Genomic DNA, 27,440 nt, shown 5'->3' with positions numbered 1-27,440 from the left:
GCCCATGAAGGGTTCCGTATTTAGGGGATTTATGACGTATTAAAAAAAAAACTACTTACTAGATCTTGTTCAAACTAATTTTCGGTGGAAGTTTGCATGGTAATGTACATCATATATTTTTTTTAGTTTTATCATTCTCTTATTTTAGAAGTTACAGCCCCCCCCCCCCTGTAACTTCTAAAATAAGAGAATGATAAAACACACATTTTACCACTTTGGAAGTGTCTCTCGCGCAAACTATTCAGTTTAGAAAAAAATGATGTTAGAAACCTCAATATCATTTTTGAAGACCTATCCATAGATACCCCACACGTATGGGTTTGATGAAATTTTTTTTATTGAGTTTCAGTTCTAAGTATGGGGAACCCCCAAAAAATTTTTTTTTTCTATTTTAGTGTGAAAATCTTAATGCGGTTCACAGAATACATCTACTTACCAAGTTTCAACAGTATAGTTCTTATAGTTTCGGAAAAAAGTGGCTGTGACATACGGACGGACAGACGGACAGACGGACAGACAGACAGACAGACATGACGAATCTATAAGGGTTCCGTTTTTTGCCATTTGGCTACGGAACCCTAAAAATGAGTGTTTCAAAAAGGCATCCTGTATTCCTTACATACCTAAATAATCTCTTATTCAATAAAACATATAATTACTAAACACTGTGATTTATTTCAAATAAATGCAAATCGATCGGATAAAAGATATTAATACCTACCTATACAACAATGAGTACGAGTACAGTCAGCTGCAATAATATGTTACACACCGAAGGCCGTTTCGCGGTAGATCATGTTAGATCTTATTTGTAGAGCCATAAGAGCGTGTCACATATTTTTGCGGCCGTCGAAGAGTAACATATTATTGCAGGTGACTGTACCTATGAAAAATTCGAGGGTTAAAAAGCATTTCAACCAAAGCATTTATAATAATAACGACTATGGACGCCTGCAACCCCAGGGGTATTGTAACCCCATAACAATAAGGTTGAAATTTGCATTTAGTGACCGCAAAGTCAGGTGAGCGTAATCAAGTAAATCTGTTTTCATCATATTTTATCAAAAATAATCTCTTTTCTGTTCTTGTGCTATTTTCTTATTATCAATACTCTTAACTTATATGCTATATACGCTGCTGCTTCTATGCTGTTAACATCTTCCAAAACAACAATAAATATTCAGGTTTATTAATTAATTATTTTATTGTTTGCTATTATGAACAAGTAACAACGCCATCTGTTTCAATTTTTTCCGAATTTAAGTTTCTGGCCGACCGCAGCGACCGCGTATAATGGTAGTTAACTTCTGTAACGTTAGATGGTGCTAAAAGGTCACACAAACTTCACGTGCGGCGCGAAGCGTTTCCATGTGTGCGTGTTAGCGGGGAGGGAAGAACTAGCGGGCGTGGTTTACGAAGCGCCAGACGCGGCTGCAGTAGGCCCTTAAGTGACTAAGCGAGTCTGGTATTGAAAATGATCTGCAATTCCTTTTATTTTTTTAACAAAGTATTTTTTTTTGCTTTTTACTGTTTTGATTATATATTTCATGTCAACGGCCGGTACTAGCCAATATTGTGAAGATATTTTTAAAGTATTACGTTTATTAGATTATAAAAAAAATTGCTCCAATGTCCTTATGTATCGAATGGACAAGGTTTAATTTCATAAATAACTGATTCATGTCGTTAACTGTACTTGTTCCGAAGCAAAGCTATCGTATTTACAACGTCCAATGCTCTCGTTTAGGAATACGCCTATTGATGTCATATTTTGAACGGTAATTTACCGTAGGTAAATGCATGTGATACACCGACACGTTCTCCAGTACCATGCCGTGCCAAGCTGTATCAGCAAGCCATTATTCTTCACAAAAAGTTTGTTTCCGAGGGCATTGCTCGACTCTTTTTGCCCAAGAGCTCGACCAGGGAGGTTCGCTCGCGCGCGCGTTGCCATGGCAATGCGGGACAAACACTGTCAAACGTATCACGAGGAGAGCGAAGTTATCAGCGATCCTGCCCGTATGTATGACGAAACAGTGGAGGTTAACGCTAGGGAAGTCGATAGTCCTTCTAGCTCTGACGAAGAAGTGGTTAAAGCGGCCATGTCCAAGTTCAACCCCCCAGCGCGTCACACGGCGCGACACGATTTCGATTCAGAAAGCGAAAGCGATTCGGACCCTGAGAATGAGAATTTTTTAAACAATATCAAGAGAGATGCGGTAAGATAACTTTAATTATATGTGAGATTGTTTGTTCTAATTGTCCGTTTATGGCCGATTGTGTAATACAGAGTCCGGAACGGAAGGCGCCCGAGAAAGCTGAGCTATCGAAGCAATCTTCGAAGGATGAGAGTTTCAAAGACCGGTCGGTCAGACCGACGACTAAAAGGGCGGATTCTTCGGAAAATTCAGGTACGAAAACACCTAATAATGTAGGTATCCTAATGAGGAAACGGTCGTCTAAATTATAATTTGCTGTGTGTGGCGTTTTATAAAATAAATATTGAAAACCCGATTCTCCCAGAAAAAATGTCCCAAAAATTTGTATGAAAATTGTACATTCCACTACGTCACGTTACATACAAGTGAAACATTTTCTCATACTAAAAACGTGACGTAATGGAATGGACATTTTGGGACATCTTTTTTTAATCCTAGGATGGAGAGTGCTGTCGATTCTGAGTAGAATGAGCCCAAGAATGTCCAGATTTGAAAGAATCGGGTTTTCGATATTTATTTTAGAAAAAGCCCGTGTACGTTTTTCGTCGATGATAATTCATTAAATGATTTTGAATTAAGGATGTAGATAGCTAGTTCCTTTCATTGCCTACGCAGTTCATAAGGAACTAGTACTAGTTTCACATTGATATGAAAATACTAATTGGAAAAATCCCTTTTTTATCTACTTCTTGTTATTCCTTAATATTTCTTTTCCTTATTTATAATAGCAGGTACCTAATAATTTATTTGATGAGAACATAATAGTGAATTTTGTTTTCTTTTGGTAGTTTTCTTAGCTAGTTTCTTGACTATACTACGCATATGAATATGTATACCTACTAAGCTGCTAGGTATGTGTGATGACGAGACTTATCTTATTTGTCACATCCACATCCTTTGTCCTTTACGGTGTGTAATGTAATACAGTACCGAATTTAAATTGAGCCGAGCGCTTCGCGTAGGTGTATGAAGGTATTGGCAAAAAAATTACCGTTAATAATTTTTGATAATGTTGGCTGCCAAATATGCATCGTGTATTTTATTTGCTTTTCATGCCGGTTGCCAAACTCACCATACCAGCGCATTATTTTAGTTCAGCATATGCATGATATGCATATGTCTATAGTTGACTAGGCAAATCTGTGAAAATGTCGTATCTCAGCACGGAATCGATATCGATTTTGAACATACTACGGGCTTCATTGTTTAGTGTGTTTTTATGTCTTGTTTCCTTATTTAGTACGATTAAAATGATATGGTTTAGTGATACTTACTAGTAACTTTCGCTACACAGATAAATGTAATAAACTGTAGACCAATTGAAGTTCTTCACTTTCTGGCGAACCTATTTATCAGTAACAAAGCGCGGATAAAACATGGAAAATCGTACGTAGGTACATTTTCCTATTTGGCTGTCTTTTTTAGCGACATAATTAGGTTGCCTACAGTTATTTTATTCTATCCAGAAAGTGACAGTGCAGAACTGGGACCGGACCGGCCTCTAGCCAGCGGAAAGAAGGGAACCGGCGTGGTGATACCAGCAGAGGGGGCCTATGACCCCAAGCAGTTCCAGGACCTGAAGGTGCCTGCTGACATGGAGAACATCTTCCAGTACATCATGAAGTGAGTTACTGAGGGCTTAGTCAAGGAAGAGAACTAGTGTGGTGATACCAGCTGAGGGGGCCTATGGCCCCAAGCAGTTCCAAGACCTGAAGGTGCCTGCTGACATCGAGAACATCTTCCAGTACATCATGAAGTGAGGAATAACTTGATGGCTTATTCTTAAATTACGTACAGGAGAGGAGATGATACCACAAGGTTTGTAATAAAAGAAAAATTCACTGCCCCGTCCCTGGGTGTAAAACGCTCGTATAAGCATGTAGGATATACTTAGTGGAAATATTCGCTGCTCTCGGAAGTCTCGGCAGTTCAGTGGCGGGCTAGTATCCCAAATTCCCGAAATCGAGTCTCGGCCTAAGCTGGGACTTTTTTTTGTTTCTAAAACTTTGAGAGCGATATGTCATTGTGTAAGTATTTCCACGCTTCTCAGAAGAGGTGTGCTCAGCAATGCCCCGTTTTAAGTGGCGTCCATCTTCATACTCGTGCACTGCGGTAATCTGATTTTTTTTCCATTAATCAATCTACAATAAAAATAAAAATAAATTGCGCTTGTATTTTCTTTCAACTGCAATTTAACTTTTTACCGTTTATTAGCGAAATCGCTGAAGCGTGCCGGAACATGGCGGCCCACTAAATATTCAGTAGTTGATTATAAATGCGTTTATAGCGTACTTTATCTGAATGCATGGTTAAGAGTCGATACAACGCTTGATGCTTAAGTAAATTTATTGCAGTTATCTTTTTAAATAGGTTACTAGACACCTAGAATAATAATAAATTAATAATGTATAAGATTACTAATAAGCAATTGTATGGAGTAGGTAAGCAAGTACAATACTTACCGTTAAAACTTTGAATAATCACCTAAAAATGGTAAATACAGTGAAACCTGGTTAAGTGGGACCTGGATAAGTGAGAAACCTCTATAGCTGGGACTCATGGTGCGGTCCCGACACTTTAGCTCTGAATTACCTCTGTTAGTGAGAAAAAACGAACCTCTATAACTGGGATTAGCTGTTGTGATTTTATAGTCACATTTACCTCTATAAGTGAGACAGAGAGTGTATTTTACCTCTTTTACTGAGACTATATTTATAAGATTACATTTTCCTAATTGTTTTTTTTTAGAATTGTATAGGAGTTGACCTCTGTATCTGAGATAACGTCAATCTATGACCTCTCTAACTTGGACTTTATTGATCAATTTCCGTATTCTTACTAACTCTTAGTCTATGCACAAATTCCGCATTTGCTTAATTGTGTCTAAACGACTTCAAGTTTCATTTAGTTACTTTATGTAGTTAAAACTATCGAAACGAAAGTTGAAATTTTGATAAGTAACACGAATAAACAGATTTTCATTTAATACATTTCTAAGACGCAATGAAGTCCGTATCAAATTTAATTGAAAAAATCTATCCTTTGGAGAATCATTCAAAGTAAATTCAAAGAAATATTTAAACAGACTTAAAAAATATTTAGGGTAAGGATTATTTTTACCTTATTTATTTTTAAAGTGAATTACAAAATACCTTATTAACCACTTCTATAACTGAAATATATCCTCTATTCTCACCTCTATTAATGGGACCCTCTGTAAATGAGACAGACATTTATTTGTACCTGGCTAACTGAGAGCCTGGGTAAGTGAAATACCTCTTTAAGTGAGACAAATCTGCTCGTCCCTTGAAGTCTCACTTATCCAGGTTTCACTGTATATATAGCAGACTCGTTTCCTGAAACCGAGTCATCGGATCGTTGACATTGGCTTAAAATGTTTTCCGAGTTTTGTTGATATGATATCGAACGCTTCGTACTAAAACACAGTAACAACTTATGGGTTCAATATGCAGTTATAACTTTTTTCTTTTAACACGGAGTTGAGCTCCGTAAACATTCGCCTACTTACAAGGTGACGTATTTTGTTTTGAGATTAAAAATAAAATTCAGTGCATTTCATTTGATCCTCTGAGTCATTAGCGGTCATGACAAGCATTTTTCATTAACTCAAGAATTCAAGACATTATGATCAGAATAATGTGACATAGAGAAATAAAGGCTGTCTCCGCGACTGACTACAGGATATAAGTCTATAGAGTATAGTTACTATTCTAGGTAAAGATGGTGCCATAAAAATTCAATGTTTGATACATTACGGAAGTCGATTAGGTATTTATTTATTTAACCTTTACACACACATTAAATAATTAGTACAAATGGCGGACTTCGATTTCGATATCAGTCCACGAATGGGTCAAAAAGAGACGTTTGTTAGGCGCAGGCTTTAGAATATTCAATTATTTCTATTGGACACCTGATTTGTTTTGCATATGTCCAGGTTGGGCCTTAAGTTTTACTAGCTTCCAGTGACACATATTAACCTCGCAGTGTATGGTCAAAAACTCCACTTTATCTAAAGCTTTTCATATAACGATACGGATACGACGACAATCGGTCGAAATTTAATATCTTCGCTAACCTTCATCTCTAGGTCTTTCTTCCATTCGCTCAGTAAGTCCAGAAATAATATAGTCATTCACACATTAAAGTATTAACCAGCTACTCTCCTAACCTAACCTAACCTAACCATTGGTAAGTCTTATGTCTTTGCAATAAGGTTCACGAGTTGTCAGTTAATGGTACAGTCGACGTCAAAGATATGTTTACATTTTTCGCCTTATTACAAAGGAGTAAGGTGCAAAAGTGTAAAGATAATTTAATAATACATAATTTCCAACTTCATTTCATTGCACCGCATTGACCGCCCGCGCACTGTCGCCCCACTGACCGCGACAGCTAAAATTAGACCGTGTGCTCAATGGGATACAGTTTAAACTTAATTGAACTAATTAGCGACTGTGTAGGTTGACCGTGTCACAGTTAATTAATTGATCAGGATATTATTTTAGCGGGTTAGGGTTTTAGCGAATTCCGATGAACGGAACGAACCCACTAAAACGGTCCAAAAACCATCCCGTCCGACTGTGTCCGAAAGTGCTGAATTTGCATGATTTCCCTTTCGCAAAATAAATAACCCTGTGGCAAAATAGTACGATCAAAAATGCCCAATTTTACACCTCTTCCAAATATGCTATTTCATAATACTACCTAATTTTGTTAAAGTGACGTTGGACTCGAAGCAAAAGGGATGATTTTGGACTTTTGATCGAAACATCGATTCGCAGCTTCATTACGAGTTCGATTCGAGTCAGTCGATGACTAAATGCTGCAGTTGGCAGAGTGAACAATTTGCAATTTTCTGTACTTAAAGTCATTCTGCTGGTAATAGTTATACTTTGGTATTGCATTTGTCAACGCCGGTCATACCTGTCGCGTGGTATGAATTAGTGGGTTAATATTAATATTAACTGTGTCTACATTAGACTTTCGACAAGGTCGATATAAGATTATTAGATTAGAGGCTAGTGAGGCTAACACAACACAACGTCAAATACAACTAAGGAACAAATCAAATTATGGTTGATTTTGATTTGTGTTTTAAGTCGTATAAATTATAAACTGAAAATAGATATCATACACTAAAGAAAAAGTGACCAAGTCCATCGGTGGCCGAGCCGGGAATCGAACCCGCGCCTTCAGCTTACCGCAACGCCACATGGACTTGGTCACTTTTTCTTTAGTGTATGATATCTATTTTCAGTTTATAATTTTTCAAATATTGCGATTAAAATTAAATCTTTTAAGATTACATTTATAGGCCGATTTATTGAAGCTAGCGTGAATGTATTGGAGCAGTGAATTAAAGTGAAAATGAAAAAATATTTATGAGTTACAATTTCTTAAGGATTAACTTGGTACCCGCACTAGGCACGCCTGTATCGCGGGGACCAATACCAGTAGTAGGTATTAGTTGTAAAACAAAATATTGACGATATAGGTACGTGCGGATGGATAAAACAATATGTAATACCATAAAACGATAATTGTTATTTGTCTAGACAAGAACGTATTTTCTTTCTTCCTAAATTTACTTGTAGGCTAAGCCATGGTTCCTAACCTCGTTATAGGCGCTGTAAAATTTTACGCATATTATAAATTAAAAAATTTCTAATTACTAACACATTACGTTGTTGTCAGATACACGCCCCAGAAAATCGACATTGAGTTCAAGCTGCAGCCGTTTGTACCGGAGTACGTTCCAGCAGTAGGGGACATAGATGCGTTCCTCAAAGTTACCACGCCTGCGCGTGGGGTACGCGGCGAACCGCTCGACGAACAGTTCTTAGAACACATCGACAACCTGGGTGAGTCGCTTGTTACAATCAGTAGGGGACATAATAGATGTGTTCCTCAAAGTCACCACGCCTGCGCGTGGGGTACGCGGCGAGCAGCTCGACGAACAGTTCTTAGAACACATCGACAACCTAGGTGAGTCACTTGTAGGCGTGCGTGGGGACCCGTTCGCGAACAGTTCTTAGAACATATCGACAACCTGTGTAAGCGTATTAAGACCATGGCACATATAAAGTAGATGCATGCGTTCAAGTAACCACGCCTGGGGGCCGATTTTTGAATTTCGACCGCTCGATTTCGTGTATTTCGTTCAATAATATCTCCACTACTAGGCATTTAAATTCTACTAATAGAATTGAAATCGAGCGGTCAATACCACTAGATTCCAAATTTCTATCGCTCGTATTTCAAAAATCGGTGGAAAACGGCGAATGCTGATTTTTGAAATACGAGCGATCATTGAGCTGTTCTTAGAAAAGTTAGAAAACGTCGACAACTTCGGCACAGGAAATATATACAGTAGGTATCGACACCTCATAGAAGCAGCCTTAGGATATTGTTGATCATTGTTAATTCACATCAGGGATGTTGCGAATATCCGCATCCGCAACCGCGGAACTTCCGCATTATTTTCAACATCCGCATAAAATCGATGCGGATTTAATGCGAATGTGGAACAGGTCGGTACAGGAACGTCTTAGCATCGGCGTAAGTGCTAGACTGCTAGGCAATTTAGTCATTAACCAAAAAAAACTATTAGAAATGAGCAGTCAAGCGTGAGTGGGACTTAATGTACGGAACCCTCGGAACGCGAGTCCGACTCGCCCTTGGCCGGTTTTTTATAATAAAAATGACTAAAATGTAATATTTGACGTTTTTTATGGTACTATCTTGACATCCGCGTCCGCGGATGTGAGCCTTTAAAAATCCGCATCCGCGGATGTCAAAAAATCGGCATCCGCAACATCCCTGATTCACATTACAGGACTAACGGTGTTGGACGAACCAGCGGCGGAGCAGAGCGAGTCAGCCTTGTTGCACCTGCAGTTGCGAGCGTTGTCTAAAACCAGCGCCAAGCCCACCGTGGTGAGTCCTTAACTGCTTACAAGTTTAGACACATTCCTAGTAAATTGTATAACGGGACTTAATCGCGTATCTAAGTAAATGTAAGCGTAAACGAATATCGACAGTCGATAAATCGAATATCGTTAGTGTTGTGTGTCGACAGAGTGACATCCCTAGTGCGCAAAACGTTCAAGCGGATAAACAAGACCAAGTGCGGGTAGTTCGAAAAACTCGCGCGGTTAGAAGATGCTGATGTCAACTTAAGCCAGTCTTCTCCGAGACCACGGGGACAACGCCGTCCTCGAAACGTCGGAGGTAAATCTTAAAACTTAGATAAGCGATTAAGTCCCGTTGTACAATTTAATAATGTGTAAAAATCGTGAAAGTTTAAATCAGTGACATTCCTAGTATCCTGAACGCTTCTATAAATATAAAAAAACCGATTTTTGGTGTAATGATGATTTTGGTCAATGAATTCAGTGCATTCGAAAATGTAGGGAGTTCTCGATATTTTAGACTATCATCACAACGGTGTATCATTTTTAGGGTTCCGTACCCAAAGGGTAAAAACGGGACCCTATTAGTAAGACTCCGCTGTCCGTCCGTCCGTCCGTCCGTCCGTCACCAGGCTGTATCTCACGAACCGTGATAGCTAGACAGTTGAAATTTTCACAGATGATGTATTTCTGTTGCCGCTATAATAACAAATACTAAAAACAGAATAAAATAAAGATTTAAGTGGGGCTCCAAACAACAAACGTGATTTTTGACCGAAGTTAAGCAACGTCGGGCGGGGTCAGTACTTGGAAGGGTGACCGTTTTTTTGCTTGTTTTGCTTTATTTTTTGTTGATGCTGCGGAACCCTCCGTGCGCGAGTCCGACTCGCACTTGGCCGGTTTTTAGTACTACGTAATTAGGGGTACATAAGTGTCGATAGACTACATCGTAAAAAAATAGAGAAGGAACGAATGAGCGAATGTCATTTATGTGCTCAATGTTTATTTAATTTTTTTTTTAGTGAACTTATGTAAAATGAACACTAATTTCAAATGTCGCTATCATAACATGACATTTTGTGTGCGTGAACTTTGGTGCCGATACCTAACTAATAATTACCTACACATAATGTTATGATACCTATTCGTTTGAAACCTGCCGGCGCTGCGGTGAGTGCGGTTAGATGAACAAACGAGGACGGCGCCTATCGTGTTACACGTAGCATCGTGTTGAAAGCCTGTCAGTTCGGCTGACGGCTTGACAGTTTATGCTCTGATTCTCACAATCAGTTCTATCGTGGTTCTATCTTACTATATGGGGCATTATCTATGAAAAGGGACCTTATTGTCGATGGCGCTTACGCCTCACAGCGTCGCGCGGCCTCGTATTTATATCGGAGCATCGTTAATAATCGTTAATAACCATCGACAATAAGGTCCCTTTTCATAGATAACGTCACATATACAATATAGATTGTGATATTTGTGATGTCGATTATTAACGAATATCTTGTACTATCTGTTAAGAAAAATAACAATTAAAAAAGTACAGGTTTTTTTCAACAACAAAGTCAACAGCTGGTTAAATTAGTAGACCATGTTGTCGCTTTCTGTATGTTTCTCCATTTAACATATTAACGTAAACGTACTAGTGCTCGACATGCTAATGCCCAATAGATGACACCCTGCTGTCACCTCTATTGACAATGACTTAAGTTTCAAGATGACATGTACTGGGACCGCGTCGAGCACCAGTACGTTTACCTTAATTGCAGAAATTTATAATGCTGGTAGGTATAAGTCATAAAGACTTAAGTTAAGACAACTGAGAGACTGACGTTAAGGAACGGAATTACGGAATATTTAGAAAGGAAGATGTATAAGTAGATAATGAACTTTTATTGATTTTATTTTTTTAATTTCAGGTGACAAAGAAGCTGGATAACGCTGAGAAAAATGGCAAAGCGCTCGATCGCTGGATCAAAGACGTGAGCGAGTTACACCGAGCCAAGCCGCCGCCCACTGTCGCTTACTCACGGTAAGCGTAAGTGTAAGGCCTGAGTGGACGCTCGAAGCGGAGCGTTCTGCGGGGCGTGCAGCGTGGCGTCGGGCTCACAAGTAATTTGAGCAGCGTGTACTAAGGCCGCTCCTATACGTTTGCATTTGTTTAACCCTTAAATGAATGATTTTTTCTGTTTGCCCGAAATTAATATATGTGTTACGTAATTGTTTGCTGATTATGGGAAAAATGGTAAAAAAAATATAACATCGATTTTCACTGCGAAATCAGTGTTAGAAGTTGCATAGGCTAAATCATATTTATGTAAATATATAATTTTCAGTAAGAGATATATGATAAATACTACTATCATCAGAAAGGTACACTATTTGTGATACACCTATGATAGAGTTTTTAAATATAAAATAATTACTAAACCCAAAAAAACATACAATATCACATACTAAAAATCATCAAATTATGAATTTTTTCAAATTTTCTGACATATCGTCTTAAAACGAATGTAATTTTTATAAATTAAAATATTGCGTAAATTTATATAAAAAATCGGAAACCGGATTAGTTTTTCTTATGATATCACTCATTGTCATTTATTTTGGATAGCTGCATATTGAGCCACGGACCATCAAATATACGATGCATATATACATCATTATGCATTTAAGGGTTAACATGCACGCCGCACGCCCCGCCCCGCTGCACGCCCAACTCGAGCGTCCACTCAGGCCTTAACACTGTGTGAGACCATCGGAGCGTCTGGCGCGGTGTCCATGTTATGCTGAGTACCATCGCTCACACTGTTAACTCTCCATCGGTGGACTTTATGCCTTTTGTAATAAGCTGGGCCACCGATGGACAGTTAAGAGTGTTTCTGTTCGTACACATATTGAACCAACGTAGGCCGAACTAAGGGACACAACTATACGGAGGAAGGAGAGAGGTGCTCCATCTAACGCACAAACGCATCCCTTAATTGGTCTACTTTGGCCCAATACGATTTTCTTAGAAATACTTAGGGCTGACATAGACGGCGCGCGAACTCGCATGCGATTTTAATTACATTGCGGACTGTTTGGTTACGCCCAATTCAACCGACCGATCAAAACCCGCAATGTAATGAAACTCGCATGCGAGCTCTCGCATCGTCCTTCCTGGGTTCCAAAATATTTGAAATGTGCATCCTTTAATCCTCTAAAACTAGGTACCCTTACGAGGCCGCTGTCGAAAGAGGAATAATAAATAAATAAATAATAAATAAATAAATATTAGAGGACATTTTACACAAATTGACTAAGCCCCACGGTTAGCCTAGGCTTGTGTTGTGGGTACTCAGCCAACGATATATATAATATACAAATACTTAAATACATAGAAAACAACCATGACTCAGGAACAAATATCTGTGCTCATCACACAAATAAATGCCCTTACTGGGATTCGAACCCAGGAGCGCGGCTTCACAGGCAGGGTCACTACCCACTAGGCCAGACCGGTCGTCAAATATATTCATTAATAATTTAATAATAATAATTTGAGCCTATATACGTCCCACTGCTGGGCACAGGCCTCCTCTCATGCGCGAGAGGGCTTGGGCTATAGTCCCCACGCTAGCCCAATGCGGATTGGGGACTTCACATACACCTTTTGAATTTCTTCGCAGATGTATGCAGGTTTCCTCACGATGTTTTCCTTCACCGAATGCTAGTGGTAAATATCAAATGATATTTCGTACAAGTTCCGAAAAACTCATTGGTATTATATATATCAGGAACTTCAATTATTGACTCTCCCCTCTCTGTATATCCTGGAAATAACTTCATTTGTCAAAAATAATTTACACCTATTCGAATTTAACAAGAGTGCGCGTCGCAAAGATAATCTCATCCTCCCAGAACCAATCTTAGATATTTATAAAAAAGTACGCCGGCCTGGGCGCGCTGCTGGCGGAGCGCTTGTCGCGGGGCGTCATCAACTACTGTCACCCGGGGGCCTCCGTCGGTCGTCTGGTCGATTGTATTGCCGCGGGCGAGTTTGACCGCGACTCGACGCTCGTAGTCTTCTTAGGGAATAGTGTCGACTGTACTAAGCGAGATATCTTAAAATTATCCGCTACGCTCTCGGCGATTGACCGGCGCGGGGTTGCAAAAATAATTATTTGTGCGCTCCCATATAGAATGTCGAGCGAGGTCAATAGGAGGGTGTTTCGTTACAATTCTTTGTTGTACAACCTTTCCTTGTACAGTAGTACGATTTCGTATTTTGATACGAATAAATTTGTAGACGATTTTGTTATGCCCCATAAAAGAACCTACCTCCCGAGAAGATGTCTAGTACGGTGTGCTAATCTGTTAGCATATAATATTGAAGACCCCGTCGTGGCTAGCCCGGCGTCTAGTAGCCTTAAGTCGCGTAATAATATTGTACGCCTTGGTAGTGTAGGTTTTGAGATGGAGCCGCCTGGTGATATGAATTTAAACTAATCGCTCCGACAACGTGTGCACCGGCCGGCTCCGTTCCTATTGATCGCTGCGATGCTAGTATGATTAGTAAAACCAATTTATTGAACTTGGTTCACCAAAATATCCAAGGATTTACCTGTAAGGAACTCGAAATTGATCTGTTTTTACAGTCCACGAATGTTGACATTCTCTGTGTAACTGAGCACTGGCTTAAAGGTCATGAATTTATGTTTAACTTCAATAATCATAGTATAGTAAGTTCTTTTTTTAGGAAATCTTGCAACCGCGGCGGGTCATTGATAATGGTTAAACATAATTTAAAAAGTAAGGAGCGTAGAGACATTGTTGACATGTCTGTGGAACGCCATATAGAACTTTCCTGCGTTGAGTTGGAACAATTTATAATCATATGCGTGTACAGACCCCCATCGGCAGACTATAACTTATTCGAATCGGTCATAGATGAAGTGCTTAGTGCTGTTTTTAGAAGTCAGAAAATTATAATTGTATGTGGTGATTTTAACATTAATTTGCTAGAAAAATCGCCATTATGTGGAAGGTTACTAAATACTTTTAAGTCCTTCAATTTAGTCAATTTATTTTGTGAACCTACTAGAATCACGGCAACCAGTGCTACATGTATAGATAACATCTTCAGTAACCAGGATGCGATTTGTAAATCTGTTATAAATACCCTAAGTTCTGACCACTGTGGAGTAAAAGCCTCGTTCAGCGGGATAATTGAGGAAATTCCACAAGACACTATGTGCAGACCGATTTCCGAAAGGCGTTTGGAGTTATTCAATCGAAATATCAAGAGAAGATTATGTTATCTTTCATGTACCCAGGATAACCCTGACTGTTTGAGCTCAGAGTTGTTTAACTGTATTAAAAAGGAATTTGATGCCTGTTTCATTCCAAAGAAGTTGCAGGGCAAGATCAAGACTAATTTTAGCGACTGGGCTACGCCGGATATTCACGAGAAGAGACGCCAACTCTATGATTTATATGATTTGAGAACAACAGATAAAAGGCCGGAATTTCTAGAGTACGTAAAGAATTTTTCAAAATCTTTTAAGATGATGTGTGTCGCCGCTAAAGCTGATTATTTGTCCAAAAAGATTCTAAATTCCAGCGATAAAGTTAAAACTGTATGGCAAGTAATCAACAACGAAACTGGAAAACGTAAAATGAAGGATCCGCATTACAACCTACGAATCGCTGACACTTTAGTAAGTTCCGACCGTGAAGTGGCAGATCATTTCGAGCAGTTTTTCTCGAATATACCGGTAGAAACAACAAAGTCACTTAATTCATCCCCAGAGGTCGCTGAAGAAATTCTGAAGACAACCGTAGCGGAATGTACAGAAATGTTCACATTTTCTTATGTCACTCCGAATATAGTTCTTAAAACTTTCAGATCATTAAACTTAAAGAAAACGGAAGATCTCTGGGGATTATCAGTAAAAGTATTACATTCTATTGTAGAATCGATCGCACCATATTTAGCCGGGATTTTCAACAGATGCATTGATACTGGAATTTTTCCAGATATTATGAAACACAGCAAAATTATCCCACTGTTTAAATCTGGAACGAGAACAGACCCCACCAACTTTAGACCAATTTCTATACTACCGGCGTTAAGCAAAGTTTTCGAGAAACTTATTCTTAATCAACTTTTGTCTCATTTTAACAGAAATAAATTGCTTGACAATAATCAATTTGGTTTTACCCGAGGTCGGTCAACTACTGACGCCGGTGCGGTACTTCTAAAACACATCTTTGACGCTTGGGAAAAAGCTCAAGATGCTGTTGGAATTTTCTGTGATCTATCAAAGGCATTTGATTGCGTTGATCACGAGAATTTAAGAAGAAAATTATGCCGCTATGGGATAAAAGCTACTGCCCTTGATCTTGTTTCTTCGTACCTTTCGGATAGAACTCAGCGAGTAGTTATCAATGGAGCTCAATCGGCGGGGTCCCCAGTAGCTCTTGGAGTGCCTCAAGGTTCCATTCTTGGTCCCTTTCTGTTTTTGGTATACATTAATGATCTACCAAAACTAGTGCAAGATAGACATGATATAGTGTTATTTGCAGATGACACGTCTCTTATATTTAAAGTAGACAGGAAGGAAAACAGCTTCGATAACATTAACGATGCACTTTCCACCATAGTAGACTGGTTTACGGCAAATAACTTACTTTTGAATGCCAAGAAAACCAAGTGCATCAAATTTACGCTGCCGAACGTCAAGCAGGTAAACAACAGCAATATTAAAATAAAAGGTAATACGCTGGAATTCGAAGATCGAACGGTTTTCCTTGGAGTCACTTTAGACGCAAAACTGCAGTGGCATGCACATATAGCCACTCTAGCCGGCAAACTTAGTTCTGCTGCCTATGCAGTGAGGCGAATCAGACAGCTGACAAACGTAGAGACGGCCAGGCTGGTATACTTTAGCTACTTCCACAGTGTTATGTCGTATGGAATCCTGTTGTGGGGAAAAGCGGCAGACATTCAGACAATATTTGTGCTGCAAAAACGAGCTGTACGTTCTATCTATGGACTGGGCGCTCGAGCATCCCTGAGAGAGAAATTCAAAGAAGTGAACATTCTTACCCTTGCATCTCAATACATACTTGAGAATATTATGTATGTTCGGAAAAACGTCCACGAATTCAAGCTTAACAGTGATCTCCATAACTATAACACTAGAAACAAACATAAACTTTCTGTGCCCGCCCACCGCCTCCGTAAGGTTAGTACGTCTTTCGTCGGGAACTGCACACGTTTTTATAACAAAGTTCCCACTGATATAGCGAATTTACCACTTAACAAATTTAAGTCACACATTAAGCGCTCCTTGTTGAGTAAGGCGTACTACACTGTAAATGATTTTATAGATGATAGAGATGCCTTTAAGCCGGCAGCTTGATTTCGATAGTATAATAAGAGTTAATATGTATTGTTTTTCTTTTCTTTTTTTTTCTTTTCATTGTGAATTAATCATGCTAGTCTCCAGTAGAATTGACACATGAGACCATCATGTTCTCGATTAATTAGGTATATTGTTTATATTGCTTAATTTAATTTTAGTTTTTGACACTTGGAGACCTTATACATCTCTAAGTTTTAATTTTATTTTTAATTTGTTTGTACATATTTATATTTTTAATGATTCTGACACTTGAGAGACCTATACATCTCTTAGTCAATATAGGGCATTTTGCTTAGTAATTATGTGAAGATATACCGTTTTTCATGTAACATACAAGAACAAAATGTTGTGTCTCACAGCTATACGTTATTACAATTTAAATATTAATATTGCCCGGCAGCTTGAATATGTCATGCTCGCTTAAAAGTCTTTGCTTACGGTGGCGTTGTTGATCGGGTCGCCACTTTCCCGAATGAAGGTTGAGAGAGGCGATGGCTGAGATACGCGTCATACTCGTGAACGGGTGCTGTTTGTGGAGACTGGTCTATTTAAGCTAACACGAGCTATTATATTTAGTAACTTTATTTTTGAGTATAATTACATGGACACACCTCATTCGGTTCTCGTATGCTATTTTATTTTTACTATCATTTTCTTTAATTTAATGAATGTTTTAATTAGGTATACAGGATTTTGACTCTTGGAGACCCTATACATCTCTAAGGATAATTTGATTAACTACTATATATTTTAATCTTTTAGTTATGATGACACTTAGAGACATTTACATCTCTAAATAATTTTAGATTATAGTTTTTGTATCTTTGTGTTTTTTTTTTTTTTCAATACTATTGTTATTGCGTTTTCTGTAATTCGACATTTAGAGGCTTTATACATCTCTATGTTAGTTTGATTTGATATTTACGGCTTAGTTGTATTTTATAATTATTGATGTGTTTTTTTTTGCTGTATGTAAATTCCATATTGACGTGTAAAAGTGCCCTTGTGGCCTATTTGCTGAATAAATGTTGATATTTGATATTTGATATTTGGACCGTACTACCGAGTAATAAATATATATAATAAACTACCTACTGAAATAAAAAACATACAAATAAATCATTTATTTACACAAAAACTCAAGTCCGTTCTATTGCAAAAATCATACTATACCATCGAAGAATTTATGCAGGATGATCTATTATGATAATATTTGTAAACAAAGTTCCTAAACATAGAAAATAATAATATGTAGCAAGTAGCAAGCAAAGTATGTTTAAGTGTACTAAATATTATATTTAGTTAATGTAGTTTTAAGGATAATTGCCATACCCTACCAGGGTGCCATGTGATCTGTTTCTATTGTAACATCTTTTATATTGTACCATGGTTTGCAATAAACGATATACTATACTATACTATATTTTCAGGAAAATGCCCGATATCGACACTCTAATGGAGGAATGGCCGGACAGCGTGGAACAAGCCCTCAACACCGTCGGCTTCCCGCCCGCCACCTTGGACTGTTTGCTGTCGCAGTACGCTGAGCTGGTATTGTATTATATTATCCCTTTGGTTGGATAAACCGGTCAAAAATGCCCGACATCGACATAGGGTTGCCAGATCGAAAGGCGCTATTATCGGGAAAAAATATCAATTTTTCGGGATTTTGGGACTTAAGTCGGGATAAAAAAAAATAGTAATTGTATTAAAAACAACGATATTTTACATTATTGGCACTACGTTAGCTGCTCTGCCCAATCTCGCTTCGCGCGCGTGCTGACGGGCTCGATGCGGGTCACTCGCTTGCTCGACGACAGTTTGGAACTTGAAATTATTGTTTTATAACGTGAAGCTGTTTTTCGGGACAGTTATCACTTTGTCGGAAATCGGGAACACATGCTAAAAATCGGGAGAATCCCGCCAAATCCCGACCATCTGGCAACCCTACATCGACACTCTAATGGAGGAATGGCCGGACAGCGTGGAACAAGCCCTCAACACCGTCGGCTTCCCGCCCGCCACCCTGGACTGTTCACTGTCGCAGTACGCTGAGCTGGTATTGTATTATATTATTATTTATATTATTCGCTAGGTGCACGACTGGTGCTGCCGTCATTTTGGCGGACTTTCTACGTTAAATCTTATGGAGTAAAATTAGTTCAAGCGGCTGCCGCTAGTATTAATGGCGGACATTCCATAAGATTACCTGTGTTTGTGACGATCAGCGCCACTTCCCCCTCCACCGACTTCGCACCTAGCCAATATTATTTATTTATTATTGTGTGTGATAGCGGACAGACTTGACTGCCCGTATATGAGACACTGCTGCGAAATGCATGTTTCCAGCAGTGTATATATATTGTAATAGTTAATTAGGTACTAACATTAGGAACGTAAGTCTACTAACAAATCTGTATGAGTCCATAGTTGCTCGAAATAAATATTTTTCAAATTATTATCAAAAAGAATTAGGGGGGGGGGGGACTGAAATATTCGCGGCCTAAGCTAGAAAAAAAATTAAAAAAAGCTATGCTCCTTTTTTTCCCCGCATCTTTGGCAATTTAAATATCGCCGCCATTACTATATAACGATTAACATTAACTTTAATGCTCTCTTTTAAAAAAAATCTAAGGCCGCGAACTTTTCAGCCGCTCCTCGTATAGTGTATAGAGAGATTGTCATGGTAAATTATGTAGCCACAGTTCATTTACTGCCATGTTTCGACAGAAGATTAAAACTGTTAAAATGCCATTTGACTTTGATCCTTATTCTTTCACTGATATGTGTCAATTTGTTACATGTCAAACTTTTTGAGGTTAGAAAAAAAACTAATCTTAAAAAAAAGGGGTATAGGTACCCAATTCGACCTACTGGCGATTATTGCGTTCCTTCTAGATAATCTAGAAATAATCTTAATTTTAATGGCCCTACTTTATTTTGAATTTCCCATTTTTTAATCCACCAACGTGCACACAGAGAACTCAAAACAAAAACGGCCGTTTTAACTTTGGACGCATAGATTATTGACGAATCCAGCAACATAGAAACTAGTTTGATGTATTCAAAAGGTACTTTAATACAAGATACAGTACGTAGCGGCCCCCTTTTTTAAATGTATTTCGTAAAATTTAAATAATCACGATTATTTTGCAGTGAATGCGTTAAGCTGTTATTTTTTTAGTGACAAGTAATTTTACGTAATGTTTGCAGGTGTGCGGCATGTTCGACATCCCGGTGGCGGGCGACACGCTGCAGGCGCGCGTGCAGGCGCTGCACCTGCTGTTTAGTCTGTACACGCACGTCAAGAACTCGCAGCTGTACGCCGAGAGGCAGAATGAAGAGAAGGAGAGCGTCGGTTAACTTAATAAATGTTGGTTGTGATATTTGTTGAGTTTTCTTTGTCTCATTACGTATTTGTAGGTTTGTGGTATGTTTGACATCCCGGTGGCGGGCGACACGCTGCAGGCGCGCGTGCAGGCGCTGCACCTGCTGTTTAGTCTGTATACGCACGTGAAGAACTCGCAGCTGTATGCTGAGAGGCAGAATGAAGAGAAGGAGAGCGTCGGTTGACTTAATAAATGTTGGTTGTGATATTTGTTGAGTTTTCTTTGTCTCATTACGTATTTGTAGGTTTGTGGTATGTTTGACATCCCGGTGGCGGGCGACACGCTGCAGGCGCGCGTGCAGGCGCTGCACCTGCTGTTTAGTCTGTATACGCACGTGAAGAACTCGCAGCTGTATGCTGAGAGGCAGAATGAAGAGAAGGAGAGCGTCGGTTGACTTAATAAATGTTGGTTGTGATATTTGTTGAGTTTTCTTTGTCTCATTACGTATTTGTAGGTTTGTGGTATGTTTGACATCCCGGTGGCGGGCGACACGCTGCAGGCGCGCGTGCAGGCGCTGCACCTGCTGTTTAGTCTGTATACGCACGTGAAGAACTCGCAGCTGTATGCTGAGAGGCAGAATGAAGAGAAGGAGAGCGTCGGTTGACTTAATAAATGTTGGTTGTGATATTTGTTGAGTTTTCTTTGTCTCATTACGTATTTGTAGGTTTGTGGTATGTTTGACATCCCGGTGGCGGGCGACACGCTGCAGGCGCGCGTGCAGGCGCTGCACCTGCTGTTTAGTCTGTATACGCACGTGAAGAACTCGCAGCTGTATGCTGAGAGGCAGAATGAAGAGAAGGAGAGCGTCGGTTGACTTAATAAATGTTGGTTGTGATATTTGTCGAGTTTTCTTTGTCTCATTACGTATTTGTAGGTTTGTGGTATGTTCGACATCCCGGTGGCGGGCGACACGCTGCAGGCGCGAGTCTGCACCTGCTGTTTAGTCTGTACACGCATGTGAAGAACTCGCAGCTCTACGCCGAGAGGCAGAACGAAGAGAAGGAGAGCGTCGGTTAACTTAACCTTTTGGACGCCAATGACCGATATATCCACACCGTAGGTTTAACGCCAAAGACCGATTAATCGGTCACAGACCACAGAGCAACATCTGCAAAGTTCAATTTCAGTTTTGACACTTCGGTGACGTAGCGTCAGCGTGACAGCTTTTGTGTTTGACGACGCCGTGTCAAACACAAGCTACCTGAATATTTCAATGCTTTACCTAAATAAATATCGAGCTTCGTCTAATCAAGTAATCATTCTTCGAAGGAGCTACTCGAATGCAACTCCCACTCCATATTTATTTTATTCGTTTATAGTATTTGTTGTTATAGCGGCAACAGAAATACACCTGTGAAGATTTCAACTGTCTAGCTATCACGGTTCATGAGATACAGCCTGGTGACAGACGGACAGTGTAGTCTTAGTAATAGGGTCCCGTTTTTACCCTTTGGGTACGGAACCCTAAAAAGGGGTGGGTCCCGGTTGTCCCCTGTGGTAACATTTGAAGATGAAACAAAAATTACTTTGGCAATTACGTTTATTTTCCAATTTCGTTACAATGTTCTAAATAAAAATATACACTTTATTTTTATGTTGTGTTAATACTAGCGTTTTAATAATACCGAATTGCGATATCTAAACACTTGATTAATTACATTTATCTAGACTCCTTTATTTCACAATTTTAAACAAATTAAATCACCATTTACAGAAAAAAAACTTTCTGCAGTACAGACTAGAATCTATATTATCAATAAACACATTCAAAATATCACATACACTGTGGCATTACCCAATTAACACGTATTGCCATTACACTCTTTCAATCAAAATAATATAAAACAATAGTATATTTTTATTAAATACCTAGGCGGTAAAGTAAGAAATGTCTCAGATTATAGTCCGACAAGAAATTGTAGAAAATTATTGAGGGCGCCACATCCTACGCAACTGTCACACATTTTTGACGTAATATGCTTAACCTTTTGGACGCCAATGACCGATATATCCACACCGTTGGTTCAACGCCAAAGACCGATTAATTGGTCACAGACCACAGAGCAACATCGACCTACGTGCATATACATAAAGTTCAACTTCAGTTTCGACACTTCAATGATGTGGCGTCTGAGTGTCAGCTTTTGTGTTTGACACGGCGTGGAAAAGGTTAAACATGGCAACAATTTAGTATGGAAGTTTTTTAGTCCCGGTTTATTTAATTTCTACTATTTTATGTCGCACTATACGTGTGATTTGAGGCTTTCTTATTTACTGGCCGAGGTGTGTACCTATACAATTTTTTTGCGCGTCGGAGCCGGAAAGCGGCAACTTCGTTTAGCGCACCGGACCGAAAGTTGCCGCTTTCCGGCCGGAGGGCAGAAAAATATAAAACAAAGTAATTAATTAATAATCGCTGCAAGTCTTGAGCCTCGAGAAAAGCAGATTTAAAGGAGTCCAAAAGTAAACTGTACATAGTATACTAACGGTATTGGCAGATTGACGCATATTACCATGAGCGTGGACGGCAAATCGTATCTGATCCTGTCACTAAGTAACGCTTCGGTCCAAATCTAAAGAATTAACCTTTTGGACGCCAATGACCAACTGGTACTGAACGCGTCGCTGTTACTGTCAATTTCCATAGTAAAGCCCTTGCTACACGGTCGCCGACAAGCCCCTCAGACCGCGTGGCCTTGGTCTGGACGGACCGTGTAGACAGTTGTTTCCAACAAAATTTGACCAAAACTGACCAAGGTCAGACCAAGGACAGACGGTTAGAAGGCTTGTCGGCGACCGTGTAGCAAGGGCTCAAAATGAACAGTAGTGCAGCTGCGGTTGGAAATGGACTGTCACCTTTAAGTTCAATTTCAGTTTTGACACTTCGGTGACGTGGCCTCAGCGTGACAGCTTTTGTGTTTGACACGGCGTCGAAAAGGTTAAAAAACAAATGTACAAGAGGGACTTTTCCGACAGAGGGATAATAACGTCAATTGGTTACAACAGGCTTTATTCTCAATAATGTTACTAGATAACTGACCAGCGACCACCTAATTAGAAATAGTAGTTTGTGTTACATTACAAGGGATCAAAATGATATATTTCCGTCAAGGGCGTACATTGAATCCTAAGCGTAATGAGGGATTCAAGTGTTAACGCCCTTAGTGTTGACACAATCTGATGCTTAAACAGATTATTTAAGCTAAAAAAATAATGTAAAAAAAATGAAAAAATATTGTGCTAGAACAGAAAAGGGTTACTTTGATCCCTCCTAGCAGGGCGGAAAAGTGCCACTTTGATCCCTCCTAGCAGGGAAGAAAAGCTCTTTTCTGAATAGGTGTGAAAAGAAAATTGCTTGTTAACTGACGGTAAACCTTATTACAAAAGGCATAAGGTCCACCGATGGATAGTTAAGAGTTGCTGTTTGTACAGAATAGCCCCTCTTAAACTTACTTCATATGCCAGTGCCACAAGAAATTAGTGTACCTACTTACTCCTCTTATAATTTTTGCATCACTAACTTATTCTAAAACATTGGACCAAAGAGTACTTACTAGGTGTAACATCACTAAATTGAACTACGGGGTCGTCTATATATCACGTGACATCTTAATGTCAACTCTCTTACGATCAAAATCTCTAGAGAACAGTAGTTGAAATTATCGAAAATACGTCACGTGATATATGTGTCGCAGTCAGATCGTATAATCCGCCGTATTACATTACGGCTAGCCCTTTTCAAAAACAGGGGCGTTTTGAAATGCGGCGGTTCGACGATTAGCCGGATTGAATGCGGCTGAATGAAAATCCGCCGGAATGTATTCGGCGCCATACGTTCTTCAACACGGCTAGCCGTAATGTAATACAGCGAGTCATTAGCCGTCGCTTTGACAGTTTTTAGTTCTCATTTTTAACACTCGTGGCGCTGCCTGACATAACAAACTATGAAAAACGCTGGGGTGTCCATCAAATGTGGAGTTCGTCGGACTGTTTCTTTTCAAAAAACATTTCCTCCGCAACTTAACTAGGCAAACCGGCTAATCGTCGAACCGCCGCATTTCAAAACGCCCGTTTTTGAAAACGGCTAGCCGTAATGTAATACGGCGGATTATACGATCTGACTACGACATATGGACAGCCCTAACAGTGATTTTGAAGGTAATCTAAGTGTCAGGTGTAACGCGATAATGAGATCTACGACACTAACAATAGGGTTCATAGTTGGAAGACTACTCGTAAAATAATTTACAATTAGAATGGTTGGACTAAGCTATAAATAAATTAAAGTGAGTAAAATACGTATTTTACCGAGATATATAATCGTATCGTATAGTATGGGGTTATTATTACATTTTCATTCATCAATACGCCTTTTTTTAAGCTGTACCTACTCATTGCTTGTTTGTATACGTAGTATTTGCTATACATTAAACAAAAGGCAAAAAAAGTCTAACATATGCTTTCCAGACGTTTAAAATACCTACATTAAAAAAAAATCTTAATTTTTTTCTAAAGGTGATGTGATGTGCCACTTGTTCAAGCATGCAAAAACAAGAACAAAAAAAAACTCTTAGTCTGTATTATCTTAGAAGCTATCTTTACACCGACTTGAACAGAACAAAGTGAGGGGGTGTCATTATATACTTCATATTTTCAAAGAAATTTGACATTCATGATGACAATTCCACACTTTGCAAATGCAGAGTTTGCTCGGTAAGACTCTAATATACACATAAAGAACTTAAAATTGGAATACCTTTAAAGGCCACAACACACAGGCTGCGTATACGCATACGTGCGCTAAAATGTTTGAGCCGCGCACGCACACGTCACGCAAGCGGTGTGTCGTCTCTCATAAGGATCTGTATATTACAACGCGCACTTACAAGTCCAAGCACACGCACCCGGTGTGCGCAGACCTTAAACAGTCAAACTTTGAAAGCAAGAGTTATACGATAGATACATAAACAAGCATTTCACTGTCTTATGTGTTTAACACTAACATACATGCTATATTTACACGAACCTGTCCGATATCACAGCGCCTCACTTCACACATATATACACATTTATTAGGGGAAATCCGTTGCAATATGCACCTAGTTACCTACGTCGTTAGGTACATAATTACTGAGAACGATTGCCCTGAAAATTAAAAGTTGATTCAATCAAATATATCGTCTGTTGACTACCAACATAAATTAACACGTACAGTCAGCAGCAATAGTTGCTAAGCGGGCGAGGTGTTCAAAATGATCTTGACGCGACTTTATTGTTAAGAGAACAAGAGCTGCTGCTGACTGTACTTTAGTAATTAAATTCTTACAAGAATGAAAGTATTGATACACACTTTCATTGATGACTATACTTTACGCTTCCAAAGTATTAGACACGTAAAAACGAGTGACGTTAGCCCAAAATTGAGGTTTACCTACTAGCTAGTAGCTGCCGTGTTCCACTATCCAAGTATCCAACTCCTGGCTCCATCATCAGCTCGATGGTACCAAAGTATTATATTGTCATCAATTTGAATCCGTACTTGAAAGATGTACGGTCAATGTGGTTAATTCCGTCACAGGGCCTATTCCGTCCTGTGTAGATGAAGATGACTCGGTCAATGTGGTTAATTCCGTCATAGGGCCTATTCCGTCCTGTGTAGACTATGTAGTCAAAAAGGTCCTGAACATACCAAACCGATCCAGAGGACGAGATATACCCCCTGCTACTTGGTGGACCAAAGTACAAACAGATGAATCAGGGCCTAACTACGCAGACAACCCAGAACAGCGGGCTCAGCACGGTTCCATTTTTATCGACTACACTATGCCCATCACTTTCGCACTTACATACTTATTCAATTATTCGTAATGTAAAAAACTGACAATCACAATATAAATTCCTGACAATCTACCATGTGTAATTTTAAGTGAAATTGTATATTGTGAGATAAATAAATCATATCATATCATACTTGTTAGAACGTGACAGGCATGGTGATAAACGATAAAAATGCGACCGTGCTACTAGGGCAGACCTCTCTGGCGCAAAGGTACAAGGAGACCCCACTCCAGATGAGCTGGGAAGAGGGTTGGCCAACGAAGAGGTTTTATTCCTTCCACGAGCGTATATTTCTTTGATTTTCAATCGTAGGAAAATCCCATCTGCTTTTGATTGCTGAAACTAAAAGCAATCGCTGCTTTGTCGATGAAATTATCAATTTTGTTCGTTGTTCGAAAACGCTAGTAGACGGAATAGGCCCTATGACGGAATTAGCCACATTGACCTTATAATACGTTATTATGTATGTGTTAATAGTTTTGGCAGTCAACAGTCGATATGTTGATATTTTACCAGGTTTATACATTACAAAGGCGAAGGTAGTAGGTATAAGATTATCCTCAAAGATATATGATATACGTAATTGTTTCAATATTTGGCAATAAATCTGCCAATTTTTTTAAATCACGATTTCGAGGATATTGTACACAAGTATCCAAACAACATTTTCAACTAACAAACGTCTTATTGGCTAATGAAATTACTAGGAATTTTCGTAAATCGTACATTTATACGTCATAAGATGAGTACTTATAGAAGAAAATACTACAGATCGAAAATCTACAATATTGTGAGAATATTATTATGGTTATTATAATATTATTAACCTTTTGACCGCCATAGACGGCTGTGGACGTCATCGTAGTCTGGCCAAGGTCACCAACGACGGTCAGAGCCGTCAGCTTCACCAATCCAATATGGACTTACGCGGGTCTCCGTAAAGTTCAATTTCGCTTAAATAATCGCGATCGCCTGGCCGGGGCACGGCTATTCCTTCGCCGTCTGGCGTTCAGAGGGTTAAATGGTAATTTATATTACTGCGTCACAAGATATTAAGTAAACTACTATAATTTAATAGAATACGATGATAGTGTAATTTAAATTTTGAATTACGCAATGAATCCCTATTTTCTTATTTTATATTGTGTCCTCAATTTTAACATAAGATTATCAGGGAAATTGGATCTATGGGACAAATGCACTTACTAGGAAACTAGAAATACAATGATCTGTGGCTAAAGGGAAAACGTGACGTTGAAATAGTGTCAACCTTTTCCATTCTTTTTTTAAGATATGCTTTTGCCCTATAGTCGCTAATACCCCAGTTAACTTGTTTACATAGTAAGTATATAATTTCGAAAAGGCTCTCACAGTCATATAATTGAACTAAAATAATATATTTATAAAGAAAAATGTGAAACAATAAATTCTTTCATATCACACGAAAATATATACGCAGCGCATACAATCTCAAATAAACATTGTCTTTTTGTATTTTAAATAATAAAAATAACATTCCTTCAAACAAACATCACAAGTCCAAAATAACTTACAACTATTCTGACTAAGAAATTAAAAGCACTAAAATAAACTAAATTAAAATATGAAAGAGTTACTGATATTTAAAATTCTCAGGGA

The 27,440-nt window shown here is 38.9% G+C and overlaps 2 protein-coding genes across 2 annotated transcripts in view; one reads left to right on the top strand and one right to left on the bottom strand.

Moving 5' to 3' along the window:
• The window catches only part of LOC134655832 (molybdopterin synthase sulfur carrier subunit), a 226,791-nt gene that overhangs the window by 14,778 nt on the left and 184,573 nt on the right, over positions 1-27,440 (bottom strand). The gene's annotated exons all lie outside the window — the stretch shown is intronic.
• Positions 1,820-19,940, top strand: LOC134655854 (intraflagellar transport protein 46 homolog). The gene is made up of 8 exons (XM_063511344.1): positions 1,820-2,219; positions 2,291-2,411; positions 3,686-3,842; positions 7,938-8,104; positions 9,079-9,179; positions 11,080-11,192; positions 18,006-18,126; positions 19,789-19,940. Exons 1-8 carry the CDS (start codon positions 1,953-1,955, stop codon positions 19,936-19,938), a joined length of 1,197 nt encoding a protein of 398 aa, XP_063367414.1. The 5' UTR covers positions 1,820-1,952; the 3' UTR covers positions 19,939-19,940.

The sequence above is a fragment of the Cydia amplana genome, chromosome 17 (assembly GCF_948474715.1).
Source record: "Cydia amplana chromosome 17, ilCydAmpl1.1, whole genome shotgun sequence".
NCBI lineage: Eukaryota > Metazoa > Arthropoda > Insecta > Lepidoptera > Tortricidae > Cydia > Cydia amplana.
Note: the sequence above shows the minus strand (reverse complement) of the source record. Positions and strands in the feature narration are given on the sequence as shown.